Source organism: Neovison vison, chromosome 13, assembly GCF_020171115.1.
Source record: "Neovison vison isolate M4711 chromosome 13, ASM_NN_V1, whole genome shotgun sequence".
Taxonomy (NCBI): Eukaryota; Metazoa; Chordata; class Mammalia; order Carnivora; family Mustelidae; genus Neogale; species Neogale vison.
The window spans coordinates 106777172-106803228 of NC_058103.1; the positions used below are offsets into that span (position 1 = coordinate 106777172).

The 26057-nt window shown below is 48.8% G+C and overlaps 1 protein-coding gene across 3 annotated transcripts in view; it reads right to left on the reverse strand.

Moving 5' to 3' along the window:
- Nucleotides 1-1387: 1387 nt before the first annotated feature.
- The window catches only part of LOC122892943 (protein mono-ADP-ribosyltransferase PARP16), a 73305-nt gene continuing 48635 nt past the window's right edge, over nucleotides 1388-26057 (reverse strand). For 2 of the 3 annotated variants that reach the window (XM_044229639.1, XM_044229638.1), the window contains exons 5-12: nucleotides 14498-14572; nucleotides 12645-12737; nucleotides 11708-11977; nucleotides 10497-10676; nucleotides 9788-10102; nucleotides 8899-9007; nucleotides 6882-7039; nucleotides 1388-4213 (exon numbers count right to left, since the gene is read on the reverse strand). In XM_044229639.1, coding sequence (XP_044085574.1) covers nucleotides 1845-4213; nucleotides 6882-7039; nucleotides 8899-9007; nucleotides 9788-10102; nucleotides 10497-10676; nucleotides 11708-11977; nucleotides 12645-12737; nucleotides 14498-14572 — 3569 coding nt within the window. In that variant the 3' untranslated portion in view covers nucleotides 1388-1844. The remainder of the gene's footprint in view (nucleotides 4214-6881; nucleotides 7040-8898; nucleotides 9008-9787; nucleotides 10103-10496; nucleotides 10677-11707; nucleotides 11978-12644; nucleotides 12738-14497; nucleotides 14573-26057) is intronic. The other variant, XM_044229640.1, reaches the window with a different exon arrangement.

A 26057-nucleotide genomic window follows, 5' to 3' on the forward strand; every position in this document is an offset into this window, starting at 1 on the left:
AGAAAAATTTCTAAAGGATTATGAACCAAACCCCTGGGAGCTGGGCAGATGCTGACCCAAGAGCATAAAATCTAGTCCAGGCCAGAGGTGGCCAAAAGGAGCTGCAACTGGGCCAGCCAGGAGATCAAGGAAAGCTTTCTGTCCTGATTACAAACAATGTCCTCTCCTCCCCGAGTCTCCTTGACCTCTTTTCTGAGAGATTCTGGAGGGGTTGGGAGAGGGCAGTCTGCATCTCACCCAACATTACACTCCACCACCCTGATTCTAATTGCCTCCAAGATTACTCTGGCCTCAACCACTGGCCTCTGATTTACTATTTTATTTATTATTATTATTATTTTTTAGATTTTATTTATTTGACAGAGAGAGACACACGAGAGAGGGAACACCAGCAGGGGGAGTGGGAGAGGGAGAACCAGGCTGAGCAGGAGAGCCTGATGTGGGGCTTGATGTGGGGCTCGATCCCAGGATCCTGGCATCATGACCTGAGCCGAAGGCAGATGCCTAATGACTGAACCACCCAGACACCCCTGATTTACTATTTTAAACCAGATACTTTTTCCAAAAACAAAGCCCTGTCCATTTGGACCAATTGTTTTACTCAAGGGACAGGGGCTATTATACACAGCAGAGATCTGGTATCTGGAAAAGCTAGGTGTCTTTAGAAGAGCTTGGAATAAAATTAAAAAGAAAAAAAGCCCATCATTTCTGAGTGAGGTCAGCCAGCACAGCTGGAAAAAGCAGCAGGCAGTGGGGGGGTTGCTGAAGGAGCACTTGGACAGCTTACCTGATCCTGGGCCAAGCCATTGTATAAGCTCCCCAGTATTGGAAATAAAGAAAGAAAAAAAAAAAATGGGACATGTTTTTAGCTTTGCTCAGGAGCCCAGAACATACTCACAACTCCAGGAATCTCTGCTCTTCTCTGCAAGTGGAAAATATGATCCATGAGAACAAACTTGATCACTGACTGGAGTGTTGCCTAGTTACTCAACCCTGTAACTGGCTGGGGGCGGGGCGGGGGTGGTGGTGGTGGGGGTGGCGGTGTGGAACTGTGCCTCATGCCACCTTGTGACCACTGTCCAGAATCTTTGTCCCTCTGAGCACCTGGCTCTCTTTATTGGTTAAGAGACAGGACAGGGGCCTCAGAAACGAGTATAAAATGTGCATTTATTGACATCTGTTCTGGAATACACTGGGCCTTTAGGAAGAACAAAAGTAAATGTAAAGGGAAATGCACTAATATAATTAGCAACCTATTGCAGTTGTAGGTGTGAAGTGTTCTTTCCAGACTTGGAAGAGGAACTACAATTACCCTAAATTCAACAGCTTAACATGGAATGTATACTAGAGTTCCAAACTCAGCAAAGAAATAAATAAGTTATTTACATTTCAAGTAAAAAATTGTAGTTTATTCCTTTATTTCACCACGATTTATATGTGTGAACTGTGATAGAGGCCTTGCTGACATCTTGTAAACCAAGGCCAAGAAATATGCCTTATATTGGTTATTTGGTTTTTATCATCAGATTATCATTATCATAGAGGTGAGCGAAACCCTGCAAAAAAAGAAGGAAGTACATTTTCGTTGTTGGCCACAGACTTTACCAATGGCCAATTTCTTGTGTTTCTTTTAAAGAACAGGACAAAAAGACTTTATTTTGACATTGGGTGGGAACGCTAGGTGCCAATCAGTATCATGGCCTAAAGACAGTAAATAAAGGCATGAAGAAACAAACAAGCAAACTTCCCCAGAACAGGTGTGCTTAAATTAACCAAGTGACAGTTTGTGCATCAGTCTCACAATGGCTGTTGCATGAGGTGGGGGAAGAAAAGTACCACGAGACTTAGTTGTTCCGAGGCTGCGAAGCAAGCCCCAGAAATCTCGGAGAGGCCACTGCTTCGCGCCTCCGCTGGCCACGCCTACTAGCCCGCTGCTGTCTCCGCGAGGGCACTCTTCCTCTGCCACTGTTTGTGGCAGGGGGCCGGGCAGAGGGGCTTTGGAGGTACTGGAAGGCACTCTGGCGGCCCACCTGCCTCTCTACGCAGTTAAAGGTCAGGGCCACTCCCACGTTGCTCTTCATGACTCTGGAGGAGCCATCAGATGTGCCATCAAAGCACCGGCCAAGAGCAATCTCCTTGGCCACACGAGGGTCCTGGTCAGTGACGGTATAGATGCCATAGTTGTGGCCCAGTGGATCCAAGGGTGCCAGCATGGTGTACTCGCTGGTGTCATTATTGACTGCTAGTGGTAGGTGGTTGACCAGGTACTCATGAAGCATGGAGTTAACACTGGCTCGATGGCAGCTGCCCTGAGGGATGACCTTCACCAGTGTGCGGTCCACACGGTCCTGGTCATAGAGCATCCCACTGCACTTGAACTCTAAACAGGCAGATGAGACATTGGGCTGGTCCCTGTCCCGTGTGCTTTTCACATCCCGGATTCCATACAACTTCCCCACTGTCCGCCGGTGGGTGCCCCCCATGTTGCGGGATCGTACATTCACCTCCACTGGACCCACAATCTTCACCTTGATGTAGCAGGCCCTGAACTCCATTGGCTTGGGCCACCATGCCAGGTAGTCTTCAGTCCAGCTCATAGGGTCATCCTCATTGAAGGGTACAGTATTGTAGTCATACCGATCTCCCTCAATCTGGTAAAACCGGAAGTGGGCTGCACTGGGTGGGGCCTCCTCACATGCCCGGAGGTTCTCAAAGGCATAGATGGGCCCATTGCTCTCCTCGGCTGAATTGGGCCGTGGCTTGGCCATGCTAATCTGGAAAGCTGTCTTCTTCACCCGTGGGTCCTCATGATCTGTCCGACGGTATTTGAGCTTATTGAGATAGGGCTGTGGGACACCAATTGCATTTGGGTTGAATTTAGGAAAAGATTGTACTGCTTCCAGTTCTTCCCCAGCTAGGCTTGCCAAGACATAGGCAGAATAGGCATCAGGGGACTCGTCATCGCAGAAGGCAGGAACACAAGCCCCATTGGGGCCCGTGATGACACTGTCAAAGCGCCCCCAGGCCCTGGGGTTGGATGAGAAGCCAGTCCTGGGCTCCAGGTTGATCACAGAGACCACAACTCCCTGGATCTGCTCACTGGGCAAGAACCTCTCACTCCGGTAGGCCCTAACCTTGATAAAGCACCTCCTGCTTTCTGGGACATCCAAATTAAAGAGCCTCCTTTCACGGATCTCCATGTTGCCTACCAGGAAGGTTCTCTCTTCCCTTTTGCCCCGCCTTTGGCTTTCAAATTTGAAGTCACCTTCCTCCTCCCACAACCCTGTGTCTGGGTTGAGTGACCAGAGTTTCATTGTGGGAACATGCTCTGGCATCTTGACCTGGGTCGAGTCAAGGTGGACCTTCACCTTGCCAACATTAAGTGACTCTGAGATGGCCTCGTCTGTGAAGTCCACAGAGAACATGCCATATGTCCGAAGGGGGAAGGTGTCTCCTTCATCACTGATGAAGTTCAGGTCACTCTGGGCAGCTGTGGCTGTGGAAATATTACGGGGATCCAGGAAGGTCACACTGGCCTTTACTTTTCCTGTGTAGGGCTCCCCATTCTGCCTGTAGAAGCTCTTGGATGGGATCTCCAGCTCAGCCATAGGGTCTTCTCCAGCCATCTCCCCAAGGGGGATAATGTTGGTGTCCATGGCCTCCAACGTGATGGGCTCTTTCTTCCGAAGCATTTTGATCTCATGGAACACTGCACTCCCCTTCTTGTTGAAGGGCAGCACTTTAGTGGTATTGACGAACTTCTGCAACCTGTCCACAAATGTGAGCACCAGCCTCTCTGTGTTCTGGGGAACATGGAGGGTGAAAGTGCCTTTGTAGCCAGTCATGCTCACACGGTTGCCTCCCAGGTACACGTGGCCAAAGCGCATGGGTTCCCCATTGTCAGCAGCACTGACGCGGCCACGCACAATACTCCGGGTCTCTGTACACCGCTGGCAGCTGCACTCCATGGCCACCTTGGTGGGCAGCGTGTACCCACTGCACTGGATCTCCCTTTCCTCTGTTTTGGAGATGCCACAGCAGTGTTCCACGGCATCCCGGCACCTGATCCCGTTATCCTGCTGCCCTGCACAGGTCTTGACAGGGCAATGGCCCACGTCATAGTAAAAAGAGTTGGTGGCATTCTGGAAGCAATCATGGGGCAGCCGGATAAGGTAGCTCTCAGGGGTTGGATTGCAAGGAGTCTCATCAGTGGCTGTGGAGGGAATGGTATGCATATTAAAAGAAAGTTCATGTCCTGTGCAAAGTGTACCCTTACCTCACCTCTCTGTGGGGCTTTATGGTTTTCAAAGTACTTGCATCTCCATGATCCTGATTCTCACAGAACTCTTCTGAGGGAGATGGAATAACCATTATTTTTTTTATCATTTCTTTTAAAAGATTTTATTTATTTATTTGTCAGAGAGAGAGAGAGTACTAGTGGGGAGAAGCAGGCAGAGGGAGAAGCAGGCTTCCCGCTGAGCAAAGAGCCTGACTCAGGACTCAAACCCAGGACTCTGGGATCATGATCCGAGCTGAAGGCAGATGCTTAACTGACTGAGCCACCCAGGTGTCCCTAGAATTGAATAGCCATTATTAATCCATATGTGGATCCATATGTATGTATGGATCATACATCCATAATGTATGTATATATATACATACATACCTATATGGAAACAGAGTTGGTTACTGAGACCATTAGAATCATGGTTCTTGATAGAGGGATATGGAAAATTTGTGAGAGTGTTTTGAGTTACCACTAAAATTGAGAGTGCTACTGGCATGTAGTGGGCAGGGTGGGGGATTGGCATTGCCACTCTGTGTCTTGCAATGGCCTAGCACTGCTCAGCATGAAGAATTTGTCTGCATGAAGTTCATGTATCCCAGCAGACACATTCATGTACGTGGAAAACCTGTTTAAAATGATCATAGCCTATTATTTTTTCTGTGGCTTTAACCATACGTTGAATTTTTAAAGAATGCAACTGCCTTATAAATCAAGTTAAGATTGTACTTGGTTTAGCTTGGAACTATGCCCAGAATTGTTCCTTATCTCAGGAAAACTGCCTACCTGCCCCAACATTAACCAAGGAATGTGAACCATCAAATTGATACCCTTGTATTCATCAGGATTTGTAGCTGTCGCGTTCGTGGTGACTGGATTTAAGTGCAAGTGTCTGACCTCTTTGGTTAGCCTTTTCATGTTGCTATGCCAAAAAACATTTATACATCAGAATATATACACTGTTTTGAATTAGAGTCATTTTCTTTTTCCTTAATGTTATAGTTTAGGCCACATGCACACGTATTTAGAAATTATATGTACTTATCATCTACCAGTTTGACTTCAGAATGATAAGGTGGTGTTAAAGATAACTGTTACAGGTGGGAGCAGTGGTTTTATGGATTGGGAACCACTGTCAAGGGAGCTTAACATCTCTGTAGTGGTCCTAGTGCCTTGTGTCCTGTCTGCCCTGAGGTTTGGTGTTCGGCATTCTCAGAGTCTGTGAAATATTCCAGAATGCTTCCAATACATTTTCTCTCTCTTGCCTTTTGTTTAGACCAATTATTATTATTATTATTATTATTATTTTATTTGAGAGAGAGAGAGAGCAAGCGAGCAGGGAGCCAGAAGTGGGGGCTCCATCCCAGGACCGGAGGATCATGACTTGAGTGGAAGGCAGATGCCCAACCGACTGAACCATCCAGGTGCCCCTAGGCCAATTATTAAGATCTCCTCCTCCCTGCCCTTCCACCCCACACATTGCAAGTATATGTTCCTGATTGGTCTTGGCCTCCAGTCTCTCCCCTTCCAGATCACTTCTTTTTTTTTTTTTTTTAAAGATTTTATTTATTTATTTGACAGACAGCGATCACAAGTAGGCAGAGAGGCAGGCAGAGAGAGAGGAGGAAGCAGGCTTCCTGCTGAGCAGAGAGCCCGATGTGGGGCTCGATCCCAGGACCCTGGGATCATGACCTGAGCTGAAGGCAGAGGCTTTAACCCACTGAGCCACCCAGGTGCCCCTCCAGATCACTTCTTAAATCCAGCTCTAATCAGGTCCCCCTTTCCTGTAAACCTTTGCTCATGTGGGCCCTCAATCTAGAATGCCCCCACCTCCATACACATAGTACTTGGCCATTATTCAAGACCAGAGGTTCACAACATGGGCTGCAAATTAGAATCACCAGGAGGAGATTTTAATCTGTGCATGCCTAGACCGTGTCCCAAACCCATGACATCATATTCTGGAGGTAAGACCCAGTCATCAGTATTTTAAAAATTCAGCAGGTGATCTCAATGAGTAGCCAAGGCTGTGACCCACTATTTAAACTCCAGCTGAGGGACGCCTGGGTGGCTCAATTGGTTAAGCAGCTGCCTTCAACTCAGGTCATGATCCCAGCATTCTGGGATCAAGTCCCACATCAGGCTCCTTGCTTGGCAGGGAACTTGCTTCTCCCTCTGCCTCTGCCTGCCATTCTGTCTGCCTGTGGTCGCTCTCTCTCTCTCTCTCTCTGTCTGACAAATAAATAAATAAAATCTTTGGAAAAACAAACAAACAAACTCCAGCTGAAAAGCTGACCCCTTAAGCAGTCCTCCATGGTTGCTCACAGTGAAAGGTCTTTGTGTCTCATCTTATCTCCTGTTTCAGTGCATTTTTCTATCTTTACTTATTTGTCTCTTATTTCTATTTCTTCACCTCTCCCTGGACTGGCAGCTCTGTGAGGGTAGGATTTAGGACTGTGAGATCTTTGTGTCTTAGAGGGTACAGCACTGTGTACAGCACAAAAAAGCCCGAGCTATTACTGCCTAGATATGGCCGCTGGGGTGCTTCCCCCACCCTGTGGCCCTGTGGCAGACTTGGGGACGCTGACAGGCTTACCTATGACAATCAACTGGGCCACCCGCGACTTCACAGCCCCCGAGTCACTCTGGGCCTTGCAGAAGTACTCTCCAGCCTGGTCCTGTCGCAGGTTCCTCAGCACTAGCTTGCTCTCATGCTTGTAGAGGGAGGGGTCCAGCAGTGTGTCATTGTGGTACCTGCAAGGAATGGAGGGACAGAGGCTGAGGGGATGATGGGAGGGCAGGTACCCCTGGGGAGAAGGCCAGGAGCAAGCTGCTGGAAAGGCAGAGGATGCCTGGGGCCCTGCAGATGCCAATACCACTTGTGACTCAGCTCATCCAAGAGCACTGCTGACCAAGGACTCAAGGGATTTCATTCTGAGTCCCTGCCTCACTACTACCCAGCTTTTGGTCCTTAGACAAATCCTCTCACCTCCCTGAGCTTTAGCTTCCTGGTCTGTGTTTCCCTAGCTGACTTCACAGAATTACTGGGAGCATCAGACATGATAATGGCTGTAAATTATCTGTGAAGGATAAAAAAGGACTCACAGTCCTGGGGGACTCTGACCTTGTGTGTGTTTTGCTAGGGAATCTTGTTCTGTGTCCCAAGAATATCCAAGCCAGGACCCTGAGACCAGAGCTGCTCTGTGGAGACCCCAGCTTCAAGAGGTTAATGACAGAGCTGGTTGTCTGGGTGCCCTTGACCCCACTGGCACCCACTTTTACTTTTTTTTTTTATTTTTTTTAAGATTTTATTTATTTATTTGACAGAGAGAGATTACAAGTAGGCAGAGAGGCAGGCAGAGAGAGAGGAGGAAGCAGACTCCCTGCTGAGCAGAGAGCCTGATGCGGGACTCGATCCCAGGACCCTGAGATCATGACCTGAGCCAAAGGCAGCGGCTTAACCCACTGAGCCACCCAGGCGCCCCTGGCACCCACTTTTAAATGCCAACTCATGAGTTCTGTGCCAGAGCCTTACTAATAACTTATCCTGTTGGTTATTGTTATGATTAATACTAAGTCCACACCCCTGTACAGAAGCTATCAAACTCAACACCCAAAGAACAAATAATCCAATCAAGAAATGGGCAGAAAACATGAACAGACATTTCTGCAAAGAAGGCATCCAAATGGCCTAAAACACATGAAAAAGTGCTCCGCATCACTTGGCATCAGGGAAATACAAATCAAAATCACAGTGAGATACCACCTCACACCAGTCAGGATGGCTAAAATTAGCAAGTCAGGAAATGACAGATGTTGGCAAGGATGCAGAGAGAGGGGAACCCTCCTACACTATTGGTAGGAATGCAAGCTGGGTGCAGCCACTCTGGAAAACAATGTGGAGATTCCTCAGAAGGTTGAAAATAGAGATTCCCTATGATGCAACAATTGCACTACTGGGTATTTACTCCAAAGATACAAATGTAGTGATCCAAAGGGGCACTTACACCCCAATGTTTATAGCAACAATGTCCACAATAGCCAAACTATGGAAAGAGCCTAGATGTCCATCAACAGATGAATGGATAAAGATGTGGTATAATTATACAATGGAATATTATGTTGCCATAAAAAAACCCCCGATAACTTGCATTTGCAACAATGGAACTAGAGGGCATTATGCTGAGTGAAATAAGTCAATCAGAGAAAGACAACTATCATATGATCTCACCAATATGAGGAATTTGAGAAACAAGACAGAGGATGCTAGGGGAAGGGAGCGAAAAATGAAACAAGATAAAACCAGTGAGGGAGACAAGCCATAAGAGACTCTTAATCTCAGGAAACAAACTGAGGGTTGCTGGAGTGGAGGGGGGTTAGAGGGATGGGGTGACTGGGTGATGGACACTGGAGAGGGTATATGTTGTGGTAAGTGCTGTGAATTGTGTAAGACTCATGAATCATAGACCTATACTCCTGAAACAAATAATACATTATATGATAATAAAATATAATAATAATAATAATAATAATAATAATAAAAAATCCAGACTCATTGAAAGAAAGGTCCGGTTTCTAAGAAGACTTGGCAAGGAAACTGGCAGAACACTCACCAGAAATACTTGTCTGGACTGGGCTTCCCTGTGGCCTTACAGCATAGGGACACACTCTGCCCAGCTCTCCGTGCTTTTGTCTCTGGGTTCATCACGATGTATGGAGTCTCTGGGACAGGAGACAAGAAACAGTGATTTGGTTTTTTAATTTGTGGCAGATTGTCTAGAGCCTTGCTCCCTCGAGTTCTTTGTCATGCGTTAAATTTGTATGACCTTACATGTACTCCCACCCCTAGCTCCTCCTCTAAGGGAAGTAGTCCAGAATGGAGTCCACCCACTCCACACCCTCCGCCTAGGATCAGCTTCGGTGGCCTCTCAGGCAGCCTTTGGGTGGGGCAGTAGAGAACCAAGGGGCCCTAGTGCAAGCCAAGATTCCTGAGCACTGCCATTAGGACGGAGCTGGCTGTTTTGAATAGAGCAATACTCACATTCCACTGCTTCCAGCAGAATATGCCGGCCATTCTGCACCATTTCTGGATTCCCCCAGCCTCTTTCTCTCTATAATCTCTATAACTGACTATTTTAGATAAGGTGGTCAGGGAAAAATTCATACATTTGAGAGAACAAGTCGTGTCAATAATCTGTAGGAAGAACACTCCAAGCAGAGCATATGGCAAGTGCAAAGGCCTGAGGCAGAAGTGTGTCTGCATGTTTGAGGAACAGCTAGGAGGCGATTCTGACTGGAATAGAGTGACTCAGTGGGGTGGAAGGGAGAGTAATGGGACAGGAGAACAGAGAAGTAATGGGCAAGCCAGATGATGTAGAGCTTTGTGGTCATGGTAAAGATCCGGGAATTTACTGTGTAAACTGGGAAGCCAGCTCTTAGCACTATGATCCCTTTATTTAAAAGTCCAGCCTTCCTGCCCAGCCCTACCCCAGAGAACAGTACCTGCCCTCATGAACTCCGCATTGACAGTGGCTGCCTTTAGGCTAGTCTTGGGCATTTTAAGCATGATGGGGGCAAACTTGGCCTTTGTGATCTTCAGAATGCTTTTGCCATCAGGGCACAAGCCAGGGATCCGGAACCTCCCACTGCTGTCTGTCTTGGTCAGTGGCTTAGGCTTCTTGGTCAGCAGGTAGACGGTGGCTCCTGAGGCTGGGGCACCCCCAGGGAGGGAGACAGCTCCGTGTAGCATGAAGTCCTGGCACATGCATGCATCGCAGTCAGCATTCACCTGGCCCATGGGGCAGGTCAGGTCACAGGCTGTGGAAGAAGGGGCCGCATCAGGAGGGCTTATATGGATTCTGGCTCTCCTTCAGGCATATCTCAGCCTGTGGACTCACTTATGCTTCCCTCCCCCTTAGGTCTGTGTTACCTTTCCTTATCAGCCTGCTTGACTAATTCCTCCTCATTCTTCCAGACAGCCCAGGACACTTCTTCCAGGAAGCCACCCTTGATTCTCCTAAGTTATTATTGACTCTGCTCTGTGCTCCCACATTATCCTCTACATTCCCCATCAGAGCACATAACAGATGCTCATTTAATACTTGGTGAATGAAAGAATGAGTGAATCAGTCTGTCTGACCCACTGTTCTATTCCTCTAGGCTGCTTCAACTCATTCACATGCCTTCCCAGTACCAGGAGCAAGAGAAGCACCTGTACAGGCCTGGTCCATGCAGAGGCGGCCCTCCTCAGAGGCCTCATTGCACAGAGACACTGTCTCTGCCAAGCAGGTACGTGTTCGGGTCTGGACTCCAGTGTGACCACAAGCAGCAGAACACTTGCTCCAGGGAGACCATGGGCTCCAGATGCGCTCTGTGTCTCGGCGCAGGGACCCTGCAAAGAGGATCGGCAGATGGCCTGACTTGCCTCCAGAGGGGACTCTGTCAGGAAATCTGCCCCTGAGGCTGTTTTATGTCAGAAAGACAGGGTTTCTGTTCATGTCATAGATGGCACTGATACTTATATTTACTGCAATGAGTTTTCCAGCGGAGGGAAGTCAAGAGTCCTGAGGAAGTGGTGTCTCTAATTTAATATTTACTAATATTACTAATACTTCCCCTGTTCTATTGGTGAGAAACCTGAGGCTCAGAGAGCTTCAGAAAATTCACCTAAGGGGCGCCTGGGTGGCTCAGTCCATTGAGTGTCTGCCTTTGGCTCACATTGTGATCTCTGGGTCCTGAATTGAGTCCCACATCCCTGCTCAGCAGGGAGTCTGCTTCTTCCTCTCCCTCTCCTTCTGCCCTTCCCCACCGTTCATTCTCTCTCTCTCAAATAAATAAATAAAATCTTCTAAAAAATAATGAAATTACATTTTTTAAAAAAGAAAATAAAGAGAATTTGCTTAAGGAACACCATTCAGATGGTAGACCCAGTATTCAAATGCAAGCAGCCCAACTCTGGAGCCTGTAGTCTTCACCTCCTTGCTGCCCACACTCAATAAGTGGGTTAAACAGAAAGTTCCCATTGAGGGGTGCCTGGGTGGCTCAGTGGGTTAAAGCCTCTGCCTTCGGCTCAGGTCATGATCCCAGGGTCCTGGGATCGAGCCCCGCATCAGGCTCTGTGCTCGGCAGGGAGCCTGCTTCCTCCTCTCTCTCTGCTTGCCTCTCTGCCTACTTGTGATCTCTATCTGTCAAATAAATAAATAAAATCTTTAAAAAAAAAAAAAAGAAAGAAAGAAAGTCCCCATTGACAGAGAGCACTCTTGGGAAGATTATGGCTCTCATCACAGTAATGTGTTACTCTGAGGGAGTCAAAGCCTGTGGTATGTGTGTGACATCCTGAGTTTCAGTGGCCAGATGCCTGTCATGGCCTCTCCCTTTGCCAAGGCTATGGGAGGTAGGGGGTCCAGGTCTGTCCAGGCTTACCTGGTGGGCAGAGGAAGCGCACCGTATAATTGGAGCAGTTCTGACCAGGACGCTGCTCCCTGTTGAGGCACCAGAAGCCCTCACGGGGACTGCTATGGACCACCTGGCCAGTGCTGCCTGCAGGCATCCAGTCGGTGGTCCGAGCCTCTAGCCGCAGGGGCCGAGCACACACCCGGTCCCCATAGTAGAAGTGAATGGCGTCCAGCCGCTCATAGTCACCCTGCCCGCCTGGGTGGTCGATGTTGAACCAGGTTGTCCACTCCCCAGGACCTGAGAGGTAGAGGCAGGTCAGAGAAAGACAGGCCCCAGAGCCTCAGGGGTGCTCCCTCCTTCCTCCCTGCTTAACTCCTGGGACTCACTTCCGATACCTCTCACCCACCAGCACTGGTCTCTGACACTGTGGCATCTGTCTCTCCAGCATTGCTCCAGCCTTTTAACCTTCGTCTGTTCCCGCCACTCCATTTAAGCTCTCAGCAGCCTGGCTGTACCATGTCAGTAACTCCCTGCCTGGTCTTTCTACTTCCAAGTTCCAGCTCTCTCCACCTCCCACCCCTCACTGACACAGCAGTCAGGGTGAGCTTTTTCCGGGTGGCTTGGACCCCACCACTCCCCAGCTTTAAATTCCTTAGCCAGGCATTCAGTGTAAGCTGGCCCCTGCTCTCTCTCCGTCCTCATCTCCCTCCCGCCCCCCATCTCCCACCAGCCTGTGCTCTGGTTCCAGCAAGCTCTATAGCATTCCTGAATATGTCAAGCAGCTTCACATTCTAAGCTGTCCTATTTCCTAGGTCTGTCCGCCTGGACGAAGATGTAGGTTAAATGCTTTGTCAAAGTGGGTTTCCATGGAAACCATGACACTGTGCCCTGGCTTCCGAGATTCTTGCTGCAAGCTCAATAAAGACCCCCTCTCTTGACCCTCCCTGCTCCAGCCACAACTCACTTTCCAGAGAGTCAGCAGGCTTGGCAAAGATGCTGGAGGTCCTCCTCCCAGGCTGGACTCTTCTTACTGACTGGGTGAGCATCGTCTGCCTCCCTGAGGGCAAGGAGGAGAAGTGAGAGGTCAGGACTGATAGGTATAAGGACTCAGCTGCATCCTGCTACCCCAGCCTTTCAAGATGCAGAGAAGCAGGTGATGGGGGTGGGTGGAGCAAGAGCATTGGACAAGCGTTCAAACCTCTGCTCTGCCACTATCTAGCTGTGCAACCTCATGAAGCTTTATTTTCTAATTGCATTTCTCAAAACACAGGGCTGCATTAACCATTGCTACATCATAGGGTTCTGGTGCCTTTTCAGGGTGATGGTCAATGCAAAGAGACCCGGCACGGAGTGCAGGCTCAGCCAATGGTAGTTGTCGTACTGCTCTTGTTCTAGAAACAGATCATGAGATGCTGCTGAGCGGCCCGTGGGCTGGGGCTCCTATGATGGGATCTGGGCACGTCCTTCTTGGCAGAACGAGCCCTATTTTCCTCATCTGTAAAATGGAGATACTAGTTCCCATCTCAGAGGGTGGCGGTCCAGTAGGCATGAGAATTTGATGAGGTGACCCAAGTAAACATCTCTGAAGTATATAGAGATTGAAAGTGTGAAAGTGTATTCTAACTGTTTGACCTTGAGCCAGATACTTGACTCATTTGACCCCTATTCCTTCATCATAAAATGAGGACAATAATAATTCTTGCCTCAAAGGATTCTGGAGATTAAATAAACTCATTCACAAAATCCACTCAGAGTAATGCCTAGCATGGTGCTTGCTGAATAAGTGTTAGCAACTCTGGAAGAGGGGTACAGGGTCCTTAGTCCACAAGCAACTTCCAGCCCCACCCCATCTGAGGCGGGATTGGGGGCTCCCAAGGGGGAAGGAGAAGGAGAGCCGAGAACAAACAAGCTCTGAAAGGCAATTAACTCTCATGCAAGGAGCCAAATCAGAATTCTCTATGCTGCTTAATTGGGGTGATAGGAACTCTTTTAATCAAACTAATCTGATTTCCCCTCAGATGGCTGAATGTTAATCATCTTTACAAACAGCAGCTGTCAGGGTGGAAAGAGCAAGGTGGGAGGTGGGTGCGCGCAGGGTTTGGCAATGGTGAGACAGCCTTTGTTCCTGTGTGAGTACTCACAAAGGCTCAAGTGCAGGCAGCTTTACAAGGGGGCTTTGAGTGTTTTTTTTGCCCTACTTGAGGAGGTAGTTAAAAATCAGGAGAGGCAGAGGAGATGGGAGAGAGCATATAGGGCAGGGCTGGGAGCGCTGATGCTCAGATGCATGAGGTTATGCCCATGCACCCTACCTGTTCCTTCAGGAACTCAGTGTCACCAGAGGATAGGGTAGGAGGACAAGGGGACCAGAAGAGGGTCTGGTGTCTGTGAAATTCAGCTGCACGGTCTAAATGAAAGTGAGCTTTAAGCTGGAAGAATTTTTATGACACTAAAACCAGAGCACACTGCAACCTGCTTCTGAGAACCCAGTGATCCCTTGTGATTCCCTTTTGCTTTGACTCCCAGGAATCCCATAGCTAAATTTAGCACCTAGAGGTGATAACCCTTTTATCCTTTTTCCTCCCTTTGAGTGACAGCTAATTCCCCTCCTCATTTAAAAGATTCTGTCCTGTGAGTTTTAATATTTGGAAACTATCTCAAATTCTCCTGGGAAACAAGCAGGATATACATTATTAATAAGTCTATAAACCAGCCTGAAGTCTTAAGGCCATTGCTGAGGCCCCTAGTTGGTTCGCAGACCAGATATGACTTCGCTATGACACACAGAGGCTTGGGAGGGGGAAGATATTTAGCCCATACCTGACACAGAGGTGACTTCCAGGACCAGGAAGAAGAACACCCAGGCCTTGGTCCCCGCCATCTTTCCCCCAGGCCCTATGGGAAACATGGCAGGAGATGGGTGAGAGTACTTCAGATTTGGTTCCTCCTTGGAACGTAGTCTCCTGGGAAGTCTCTCAGATCCAGTGACCTGCAGAGAATCAAAGCTGATCAGGTCCCACATTTTTGTAGCATCTCTTATGGCTCGAGCAGAACTATTTCTTGACCTATCAAGGGTGGAAGGGTAGACAGAATAAAGTCTCATGGGAGGTAACACCTGCCCAAGTTGTGAATCTGGGCAGCTTAGGAGGTGCAGAGGCTCAGGAGTTCAAATAAGGCAAAGCTGGATTCAGATCCAGGCTCTAGGACCCCACATCCTGATGAGGCATAAGGGGGAGCAGGGGTGAGGAGGTACTTTGCCAGTGAGGAGGGGCTTGGGCTTACACCCAGCAGCCTCTTGAGTGACTCATGTATCACTTCCAAGACCTGGGCTTCGGGGCATGTTTTGGTGGGGCTCCCACTCTTGCACCAAGGGGCTATCCGTGAATACCGTGCTGCCCAGCCCTGACTACCATGGCCCCTCACAGGACAGGCAACCTGGAGGGGGCAGATGCTTCACATGCATGATATCCATGAACACATTCCCAGATGTGCACAGCCTGCAGCTGGAACACATTTCTAACCTGTTTGTTGGGGCCTGGCTTGGAGTTACACAGCTGGGAGCTCCCTGAAGGAGAGCAGAGGGGATACACTGTGTGAAGCCGGGGTCCCCAGTAACTGGTAAGCATGGGTTAGGGGCTGTAAGAGCCAGGAGAAGAAAGTGGGCTTGACAATAAAGGCAAAGATCCATGGGATGGATCTTGCTCATTTCTATCTCTCCCCAGAGCTCTGGCCAACCCAGAATCTGACCAGTTCCTGGAGTTTCAAAAGTGACTCCATTCAACATCCAAAGTCCAGGGTGTGGTGGGAAAGAGGAGATTCTTCTTTTCCAGGGGGGAAAAAGATGTAAAAGCACTTGGCTGTCTCAGGAGAAGAACAAACCAATCCCACATTGCAGATCTTCTAGCTCTAAGCCCACTAACCTTCCCCCCAGTTCCCCCGCTCCACCACCTTCTTTTTCTCAGTCAAGGGAACAGAGGCATAGGGGTCCCCAAGGTCCCCGTTGCATGTCTTACCCCAAGCTCCTGGGCTTGGAGCAGAGAGCTGAGTGCTACACAGCATTCAGTCTGAGACCACTCTAAGACTGTCTGGGAGGCCAAGGTGGCCTGAGGCACCTTGTGGAAAAACCATTTCCCATCTGGCAGCCCACGGAAGTTTCCTCAGCATATGCTCTGTTAGTTAGGCTCCCCATCCCACGCTCCGCAGAACTCTCGGACAAAGCAGACTGGCTGACCGCAAGAAAGAAAGCAGATGCCCAGAGGTACAGACCCTGACTGGGACCATTTGAGAGTCCCTGACCTCAGGTGAAGGAGGGGGAGGGCTTTGGACCAGTAGGGGGGAAAAGAGAGAACTTCAAAGCAAAAAGGGGGGGCTCTTCTCTGGGGGAGAAGCAGGGTGATCTGGGAAGGGCAGGAGTAGCTAAGCAGGGCAGAGAAATGCAGGCACGGGGTGAGGAAAATGGGAGTGGAGCTCACCGTGTCCTGAGCGGGACTCCTCAGCTGGGGGTTTCAAGTCTTCGCCTCTCCTGTCCAGCAGCCAGGCCTTATATAGCGCAGCTGGTGGCTCAGCCCGTGGCAGTGTGCCAGGGGAAGCGCGGCGAAACCAGATCTGAGCATGGGGAAGCTCAGCCTCCCCATCCCCTCCCCACATCCCCTGGAGCTCCCAGAGGCCCGGATTTTGCTTCAGGATCCTTAGAGTGAGAGGCTGCAGGACCTGGGGAGAGGCCAGGTGGGCAGGGGCCTGGGGCTCCACAGACCGGAGCAGAGAGATACATGGAGGGTCAGGGTGGGTCTTGGGAGCAGCCCTGGGCAGGGGCCAAGGGCTAATTTACATCTGGGCAGCATTTCATTGCTTGGGGGTGGGGGTGTTGTGTGCTCTTGCTTAAGCTTTGCTTGCTGATCCCCCACATTCCCCTGACCCGCCCCTGCAGAGAAAGAACTTTGCTGGAGTTAGCACATACTTCAAACTCTCTTAGGCACACCAGTCACCTGGTCTCCCAACTGGGGGTCCCTCGTCTGAGCTGGGCGACTACTCAGCTTCTCTGGACCCCGAGGGAGCACAGGGAGAAATTTAGAAGGGAAAGGGACAAAGGAATTAGAGGACACAGGATGTCACCTGGTGAGAATAGTTCCTCCTTGCCTGTACCTACTTCCATCGGGGGCCTGTCTATGTCCCCTGGAGCCCAGAGGCCCTGCATATAGGCTTTCTGAGACCTTGCCAGAGATTTATGCGGGCGTAACTGACTTCAGGTATGGGGCCCGCCGCACATGCACAGCCTTACCCGTAGGTGGCGCAAGCAGCTGTCTGTGCTTCTGAACCCGAGTAGCCTCCCCGCCCGCAGCCAGCAGCAGTCAGCCTGTGGTCCCAGGCCGCAGCAGTTCTATAAATTTAGCACGCCTTAGAATCCCCTGGAGGGCTGACTGCTGGACCCCACACCGAGTTCAGGATTCAGTATGTCTGAGGTGAGGCCCGAGACTGTATTCCTAACAACTCCCAGGTGTTATTGATTGTTCATGGACCACATTAGAGGGCCAGCTGAAAGCAGAAGATGGGGAGGGTGTACTAGGAACCACAGCAAGAGCTGCTAGAACCCTTCCCCCAGTTCATGTGCCAGGCTCATCGGCCTGGGCTGGGCTTCCTACCTCATGCCAGGGCTTGGAGATGGAGGCCTGGTCTAATTGGCCTCCCATACCAAGTGTCAGCTCGCTCGTTCCATACACCCTCATTGAGCTCCTATTCATGGCAGGCTATAGGTTGGGCACTGGGAGGCCATAGGGGAGGAGACATGTTCTTGCATTCAGAGGAATGAGCCTCACATGGTAATGATCTCACAGTGAGCAGTGCAGACCCAGAGAGCTGTGTATATGTGCTGGTGTGGACCTGTGTCTTTGTTCCTGAGTGTGTGTGTGTTAGCCTGGGTTTAGGAACATTGTTTCTCTGAGCATCACCCTAGACATGGACTGCTGGGAGAAAGGGTGGGTATGGAAGAAGGATTTTTTTTTTTAAAGATTTTATTTATTTATTTGACAGAGAGAGATCACGAGTAGGCAGAGAGGCAGGCAGAGAGAGAGAGGAGGAAGCAGGCTCCCCGCCAAGCAGAGAACCCGATGCGGGACTCGATCCCAGGACCCTGAGATCCTGACCTGAGCCGAAGGCAGCGGCTTAACCCACTGAGCCACCCAGGCGCCCTGGAAGAAGGATGTTAAGCAGCGGTGGCTGGCGAGCTGATCTAAAGTACAGATCTGGTTTGCTTTGTCTCCTGGAGCCTGGTCTCCCTTGCAGTCCCTAGCCCTTGGCCCATAAATTCTGTTGCTAGCCCCAGTCTCATCCAGTTTGTTGTTGGAGCCAAACAGTGAAGTAGCCACAACTGTAGCTTTGAAGGCGAAGTCTGAACTGAATAAAGTACGTAAGAGCTCAACTAGTCTGGGGCACCTGTGTGGCACAGTTGGTTAAGCCTCCACCTCTTGGTTTGGCTCATTTTGTAATCACAGTGTGCTGACCCTGAGTTGGGCTCTAGGCTCAGTATGGAGTCTGCTTAAGACTCTCTCTCCTTCTGTCCCCCCCTGCCCCCTCTATCTCAAATAAATAAATAAATCTTTTTAAAAAGATTTATTTATTTATTTATTTGTGAGAAAGAGATTGAGAGAGAGAGCACACATGAGAAGGGAGAGGGTCAGGGTGAGAAGCAGACTCCCCGCTGAGCAGGGAGCCCGATGGGGGACTCAGTCCAGGGACTCCAGGATCATGACCTGAACCAAAGGCAGTTGCTCAACCACTGAGCCACTCAGGTGCCCTCAAATAAATAAATAAATCTTAAAAAAAAAAAGAGCTCTACTTATCTAAGGACAGACAAAGACTGAACTGCAATAGGCAGATCAAAGGACAAAAAGTCAAAAGGCTCTGTTGCTGATTCTGATGTGTGACCTTTGACAAGCAATGACCCAAGTGATCCTAGACCTCAGTGTCCCCACCCGTGAAATAAAAATTTGTACTGAGCAAGCTCCAAGGCTCCCACCCATGCTGGCAAGGTTGATAAGATGCTAACAACAAACATTGTAGGGAGGAGAGAGAGGAAGGCATGAGAGCTGCAAGAAGTCTGGCTGGGGATCAGGAGGGAGGCCAGAAAAGCAATGCGACCGCTGACACTGGATGAGGAGAACAAGGTATACAGGAGAGGGAGGTGGGGGAAAGTAAACCAGAGGCTCAGAGGTCAAGTTCAGGATAATCAGTTGTTTTTCAAGGCCTCCACTCTTTGGAACCCAAAGAGTGAAAGAGGGTCCCCCAACCTCCTAACTGCACCCTGTCTTCTCTGTCGGTAGTGGGAGGCAGATTACCCTGTGGGGTGAGAGTTTGGTAAAATGGAGCCCTTTAGGCCACAAATCCTGCCTGGGTCTCCTTGCTTGGCCCAAAACTCAAACTGAGGACCCCGCTTCCCTAGCCCCTAAATGGTCAGTGTCATGGCTGGCACAGGGCTGAGGGACAGTGTGCTATAGTCCCTGGGTTGCAATTCCAACCCTGCCATTTGTGTTCCTCCAGCTCATCTCCTCCCTCCCTCCCTCCCTCCCTCTTCCCTTCCACCACCTCCTATCCCACCGTCAAAGCATCCTTTCCTGTCCCAAGTGGAATGGAGCTGTGAGACATGCAAGGCTAGACTGGAGGGAATCTGAGTCTACCCCCCCACTGCCCTTCCCAGGAGTCCTTTGAGGAAGAAGAGGCCTGCTGACCTCAGTCGGGGTCCTAGGATAGACAGGTCTTGGGAGGTAGCCACAGATCTGGACTCTCAGGGCCTGGCCTGGATAGATCAGCCCCAACCACAGGTGGCCATCTGGGGCTTCTGCAGGCCAGGCAAGTCTGCAGCAGCTCCAAGACCCTGCCTGGAACACAGTGGAAACCTATCAATCACTCCCACCAATCAAGGGGCTTGGAGCCCAGTTTAGCCAGGCCACCTGCATCCTAAGCCTATGACTGTAGTCCCCCTCCCCCACTTCCTCCAACTGAGGGAAAAGTAGCTTGGGAACACTGTGGGATAGGGGGTGGGGGTTGGAGGGTCTGATGCAATCCTAGTGGCTCCAAAAGAAGATGCTCTCTGTCTATAGCCTGCTCTCTGAACCCTCTGCCATAGTCCCATTATCGCCCCCGCTGTGGCCTCAGGATGCTTTGCAGGCCTGGGTAGGGACAGGCGGCTGTAATTCCTGGGAACTGGAGGACTTGACTGTAGCTCTGAGTGACCATCAGGGGCTGCTGAGCCAGTACTTGTGTAAGGGCCTATTTAGCCAGAGCGGCCCCACCTTGGTTGAACAGCCATTTTGATGTTTATGCAGTAAAACTTAAATTGACACCCCCTCCACCCTCGCCCAGAGGAGCTTACTTAAAAGAAAGACCGGGAAACCAGTCCCAGGTAACAAAGCCCAAATACAAGAGTGGGTCAGGTCAGAGGGAGACATCCAATGGGGGAGGGCACATACTGTCTCCCTAGTTACCAAGGAGTATGGGCCCTGCCCTTTGCGCACCTTTTGGGCGCCAATTCTGACCAAGGTGATAGGCTGGTTCAAATGTCTACTAGGGTAAATTGTAATTCAATTGGTCACTTATGTGTGACCTAACATGACTATGCAGCTTTCTCTGTGTGTTACAATTTCATTGGTCACCTGTGTGTGGCCAGGCCCAACCACATGGCCTTTGCCCTTAAAAGCTAGTCTGTGAAGTAGAGAGAGGTCGCCCTCTTTGTAAGAGGCACGGCCCTGAACGTTCGGTTTGATTCTTGATGCTTGGCACAGGATAAAGCTTTGCTTGATCTTCACTTTGTATCAGTCTCGCTCCTTTAATCACAGACCCATTATTGGGAGACCCAACATTGGGGACCCAACACTTGGGAGCCCAGAAACCCAGACAGAGTCCAGGGCAGTGGGAAAGCTCACTCTGGGACCTTGTTCTCCTTGTCCTGTGTACAATCTATCACTGTTCCACCTCTGTAATTTTACAGTTTTATTTCTCACTTTCTGTATCTTGAAATACAGCCCTTCCTCCCCTTAGCGTGAATGTCCCCATCTTTCAAAGCCCTATCTCAGTCTCCTCCTTCCTCCCCTCTCTGACCACCCAGACCCACCCCGGTTATTCCTTCTAAGATAGTGTTCAGTCACAGGCGGTTGGCACTCTAGTTTACAAAGTTTACAGTCATCCTCTTCAGCCTCACAGCAAATCCGTGAGGCAGGAATGATCACTCCTATTTTACCGAGGAAAATCTGAGGCTCAAAGAGGTGAAGTCCGTCAGACATAGGGGGTCTTAATTCAAAGTTGCCCCCTAGAAACCAGTGATCTAGTATAGACCTTGCCATGGGCCCTCAGCTCAGAGAAGCCACCATGGAAATCACATTCCAACTATATGCTCCTCAGTGAGAACATGCTAGAATATTCTGACTCTGCCTGCCTGGCGCACATACCCTGCTTCCTATACATCTAAAGATATTCCCATTAAACACAGTCCAGCTATCATACTGTGGCCACAAATTCTCTGCAACTCTCCCAGTACGACGTGGAGTCTACTGACTCACTCCTTTGACCTGGGCTGGCTTTGTCACTTGCTTTGAGCCAAGGAATATGACAGAAATGATGTTGTACAAGTTCTAGAGTTTAGGCCCCAAGAGACCTTGCTACCTTCACTCTCTTGGAACACTGTCCTGAGATCACCCTGTAAGAAAGTCAGTCTATCCTACTGGAGACTGAGAGACCACATGGAGGAGAACTGAGGCCCCCAGCCAACAGCCAGACAGGTGAATGAGGCCATCTTGAACTTTCCAACACAGTAGTTGCATGAATGAGCCCAAATAAGACCAGCAGAGGAATGGTCCAGCCAACCCACAGAATCATGAGAAATAATAAATTTTTCTTAATGAACCACTGAGTTTTGGGGTGGTCTGTTATACAGCAGTAGATAACTGGAGCACCAGGAGTAAAAGCTTTTTCCATTGCAGTCAGAAAGGCACAACTTAGATTGGCTTATGCAGAAAAGAAATCTGATGGCTCTCCTAACTATCATCCTGGGGAAAACTGGATCCGGGTACTCAAGACACCATCAAGGATATTCTCTTCTCAGATCTCAACAGCTTCCTCTGAGATGGCTTTATTCTCAAGGATGGTGTAGCAGTCTGTATTTTCTGAAGAGGGATACAACAATGGCTTCCACTACACGTTCTTGCTCAATGTGATGGTGCTATTCTGCCATTGAGAGAGAGTCTCATTTCCCTTTCCTTGAATCTGCACTGGCCTATGACTGGCTTGCATAGAATGAGGTGGACTTCTAAGGCTGGACACAAAAGGTCACACAGCTTTCTCTTAGATCTCATGGGACATTCACTCTGGAAAAGGCCAGCTGCCATTTGGGAAGTCTAACTATCCTGAGACCACCATCCTGGGGAGCCCTAGTATAGTTCTGGTCAGTAGTCCCAGCTGAGCCCAGACTTCCAGCCCTCCCCACCAAGGCACCAAACATGTGATTGTAGCCATCTTGGATAGACCAGCCCAGCCCATCTACCAGAGGAGTGCCAATGAGGGGCCTCAACTAACATCACAAAAAGAAGAATTACCCACTCAAGTCCTACATGAAATTGTGACCTGTAGGTCATTTAAGCCACTAAGACTTGGGGTAGTTTGCTACACAGCAGCAGTATCTAGAGTAGAAGATGTTTCCATGTAGTATCTTCCAGAAACTTCAGGCTCCCTCTTAGCCCATCTCAAATCTCCAATGGAACGAAAATGTCTCTTCCCCTAATTGTTCCAGCAGAAGTTCTGGGAGAGGTCCTCCTTGACCCATTCCTGATCCAATCCCTTTACCATGGAATAGAAAGCTCTGATAAGCCCATTTCTGGAGCCAGAAATAGATCAGCCCCACTGGAGTCACATGGACTGATTTTTCCCGAAGGAATATTGAGATGCAAGAGTGGATGTTTAGAAGAAAAAAATGACACAGACCTACTAAAGGCACAACCACAATCACAAGCATCCTTATCCTAGGAAGCATTGACCTGAAATGTCTAACTACTAACTTTGATATCAGGAGTGGAGTCTTGATATCAAGAGACCACTTTCACAGCTATCAATCTGGAGAGCTTACCTTCTATGTGTTCTGATATAAACCTATGCATGTGTGACTCCTCTTCACCTTGTAACCACATCAACACACCCCAGAAGAGCTGAGCAAAACTGAAACACTATAATTCCAGCTTAGGAAATGGAAGAAGAAGGAAGAAACCTGTCAGCACCTTGTCTTACTTTGTGCAGGTCTTAGGTGGGAGGAGATTTCCACAGAATGGGCTATGGGTCCAGCAGATACCCCAAAGCATGTCCAGTAGAACACTCTACCTTGCACAATATGCTTACTGTAGCCACCACAGAATGCTCTTCCAGCTTAAAACAGGGTTACCCTAATGTCGCCATGGTGTATTCCCCTCAGCCACAGCCTTATGGTGACACGTCCATCTCTAGAGCTCATCATGTTTACCACAGTATTCATGCCCTGTTGTTTCCACCACTGACTACGGGATTCCCACAATGTCCCCACAATGTTCACCAAGCTTTCTGTGGTGTGCTCACATTCACTACAGTGTCTTCAGCACACTTAGAGTTTGCTCACACCCAGTGACACTGTAGTGTTTACTACATGAACCAGTGAGTTCATATTCTATACATGGACATCATAGTGTCCCCACAGTGCCTCCAGTATTTCTCAGAAATGTCTACAGTCACCATTTTATGTAGGATTAGGGGTGCACGCTTGCTAGGGTGTTCTCTCAAGAGTGTTCACATACCCCTCTCCTGACTTGTCCCGCTCACCATGACATGTTTATGCTGGTTGTTCATGAAATTCGACCTGAGCATCTACCAGACACAGCTGCTTGTTTCCTGTGACCCGAGGCCTCTTTTCATGACTCCTTCAAGAGGGCCCAGGTGGCTCTGTGTGTGGTATGACCTCAGCTCTGACCAAGATGCTGGCAGTCCAAAGAGCCTGAGGCAGTGATGGGGGCGGCCTTGCTCAGGGATGAGGTGAGGTGAATGCTGGGTAGAAGTCCTCTCTGGCAGTAAGTTTCTGTGACTCGCAACTGTTTTATGGGCTAGAGCTATGGAAAGTTAGTGTGAGGAGCCTCCCTCTTTCCAAGCAGACTCTTTCGCCCACACAACACCTGGACCATAAGGATTTGGGACTCCCAGGGTGAGCAAGAGGGAGGAAGGGGAAATGGATGTTAGATAGAAAGGCCTTGGTGAGCAGCCTTAGCCAGATGGGGTGGGACAGAGGGAGAGATACAGACATGTGGGCTCCTGACTCCATTCTTAGTGTACTGACCTTTTGTTTCCAGAAGCCAGGCAGCATTCAGGGAGGCTGAATTGGGGCATTTCCCCGCAAGGAGAACAAGAGCTTTGAGGATGGGATATTGGTCAGTGACAAGGAAGGCAAAGAAAGGGTAGAAGACTTTTGAATCCCACTGTGCATTTTTAAAAATTGAAACACAATTTTCATACTATAAAATCCACCATTTTGAATGCACAATTCTGTGAGTTTTGATGAATGCAAGCAATCAGGTAACCACCATCACACCAAGACAGAAAATATTTCCAGCAACTTTGTAGTCAATCCTTCCCTCCATGTTTAGCTGCTGACAAGCACTGGTTTTCTTTCCCTGTAGTTTTGCTTTTTCAAGAATGTCATATAAATGGAATCCTTTAGTATGAGCTTTTTAAGTTTGCTTTCTTCTGCTTAGTATAATCATTCGTGTTGTTGAATGTGCCAATAGCTCAATTCCTTTTTATTGCCAAGTAGTGTTCCATTGTGTGACCATATATGGTTTATCTATCCATTCAGCACTTGAGGAATGAGTGGGTGGTTGCCACTTGTTAGCAGTTACATTTTAGCTGTAAATATTTGTGTACAGATTTTTGCATAAACATGTTTCTCATTTCTTTGGGGGTAAATACCTAGGAGTGGGATTGTGGGTGATACGTTAAGTGTATGTTTAATCTCATAAAAAACTGCCAAACTGTTTTCCAGAGTGATTGAACCATTTACATTCCTACCAGCAATATATGAGAGTCCCAGGTGCTCAGCATTCTCACCCACACTTGATACTGTCAGTTTCAGGTTTGTTTTTAGCCCTTCAAACAGGATTCCTAGTGTGATTTCATTATGGTTTTAATTTGCATTTCTCTGGTGACCAGTGATGTTGACCTTCTTTTTGTACTTTTATTTGTCGTGCATAGATCTTCTTGGGTGAAGAATCTCTTTAAATATTTTCCTACTTCGTAATTGAGTTGTCTTATTATAGGTATACTTGGCTTCTCAAAAGTTCACCTTACTCCAGTTAACTTTTACAAAAGGGCCTACATTAGTACCTGTTTTCGCTAGCTGAATGAAAACCAAAGATGCTATTCAGTTTCACAAAAAGTGACAAAATAATGTTCAGCGTCTGTTTTGTAGTGAGCCATTATAGAGGTAGCGGGACCCGAGCAGCGAGAGTTGCGCCACCTAGCCCCTTTCCGGGGAACTGCACTCAGCGTCTCCCCAGCAAGCTGCCATTGTTTTTGAACAATGGTGCCTGTGAGCATCTGTGCTTTATCTTGATTTATTTTGTGCTTCTGTAAGCAAGATGTGTCCTAAGGTATCAGAAAATCCTAAAAGAGGTTACTTTTTGGTTTGGGAAGGCTGACACTTTTTTCCATAAAAGTTAATGGTGATTACTTCTTCATCTTAACACCATTTTGTCTTAAGAAAGTTTTTACCGGGACCCTCTGCTTTTGGAGAGTGGGGGGAAACTGTATTGAATATGTATATTCTGGGTATAAGTCTTTTATCAGATATGTATTTTGAAATTTCTTTTCCCAATCTGTACCTTGCTTTTCATTTTCTTTTCTTTTTTTTTAAGAATTTATTTACCTATTTGACAGAGAGAGATCACCAGTAGGCAGAGAGGCAGTCAGAGAGAGAGGGGGAAGCACGCTAAGCAGAAAGCCAGATGTGGGGCTCAGTCCCAGGACCCTGAGATCATGACCCAAGCCAAAGGCAGAGGCTTAACCCCCTGAGCTGTGGAGGCCAAGAAAAATCAAGACCATCCTACCTCAGGTTTAGCCTTAGCATAGGTACAGTCCTCTTAGCTCCAGCAGCCATCTCAGACCCCTGTGCCCAAGGGCTGAACTCCCCGCCCTGCTTTAGTAAGCTCCACCCTGCTTTGGTTCCAGGAAGCCCCACCCTGCTTTAGTAACAGGAACCCATAAATACCCCTGCCTTAACTAAGCTCAGGGTCCAAGTCCCTACTCAGCTGAGTCGGATATACTTGGGCCCAAGCTTAAGCTTGTTAAATAAACCCTCGTGTGATTGCATCGGTGTTGGCTCCTTGGT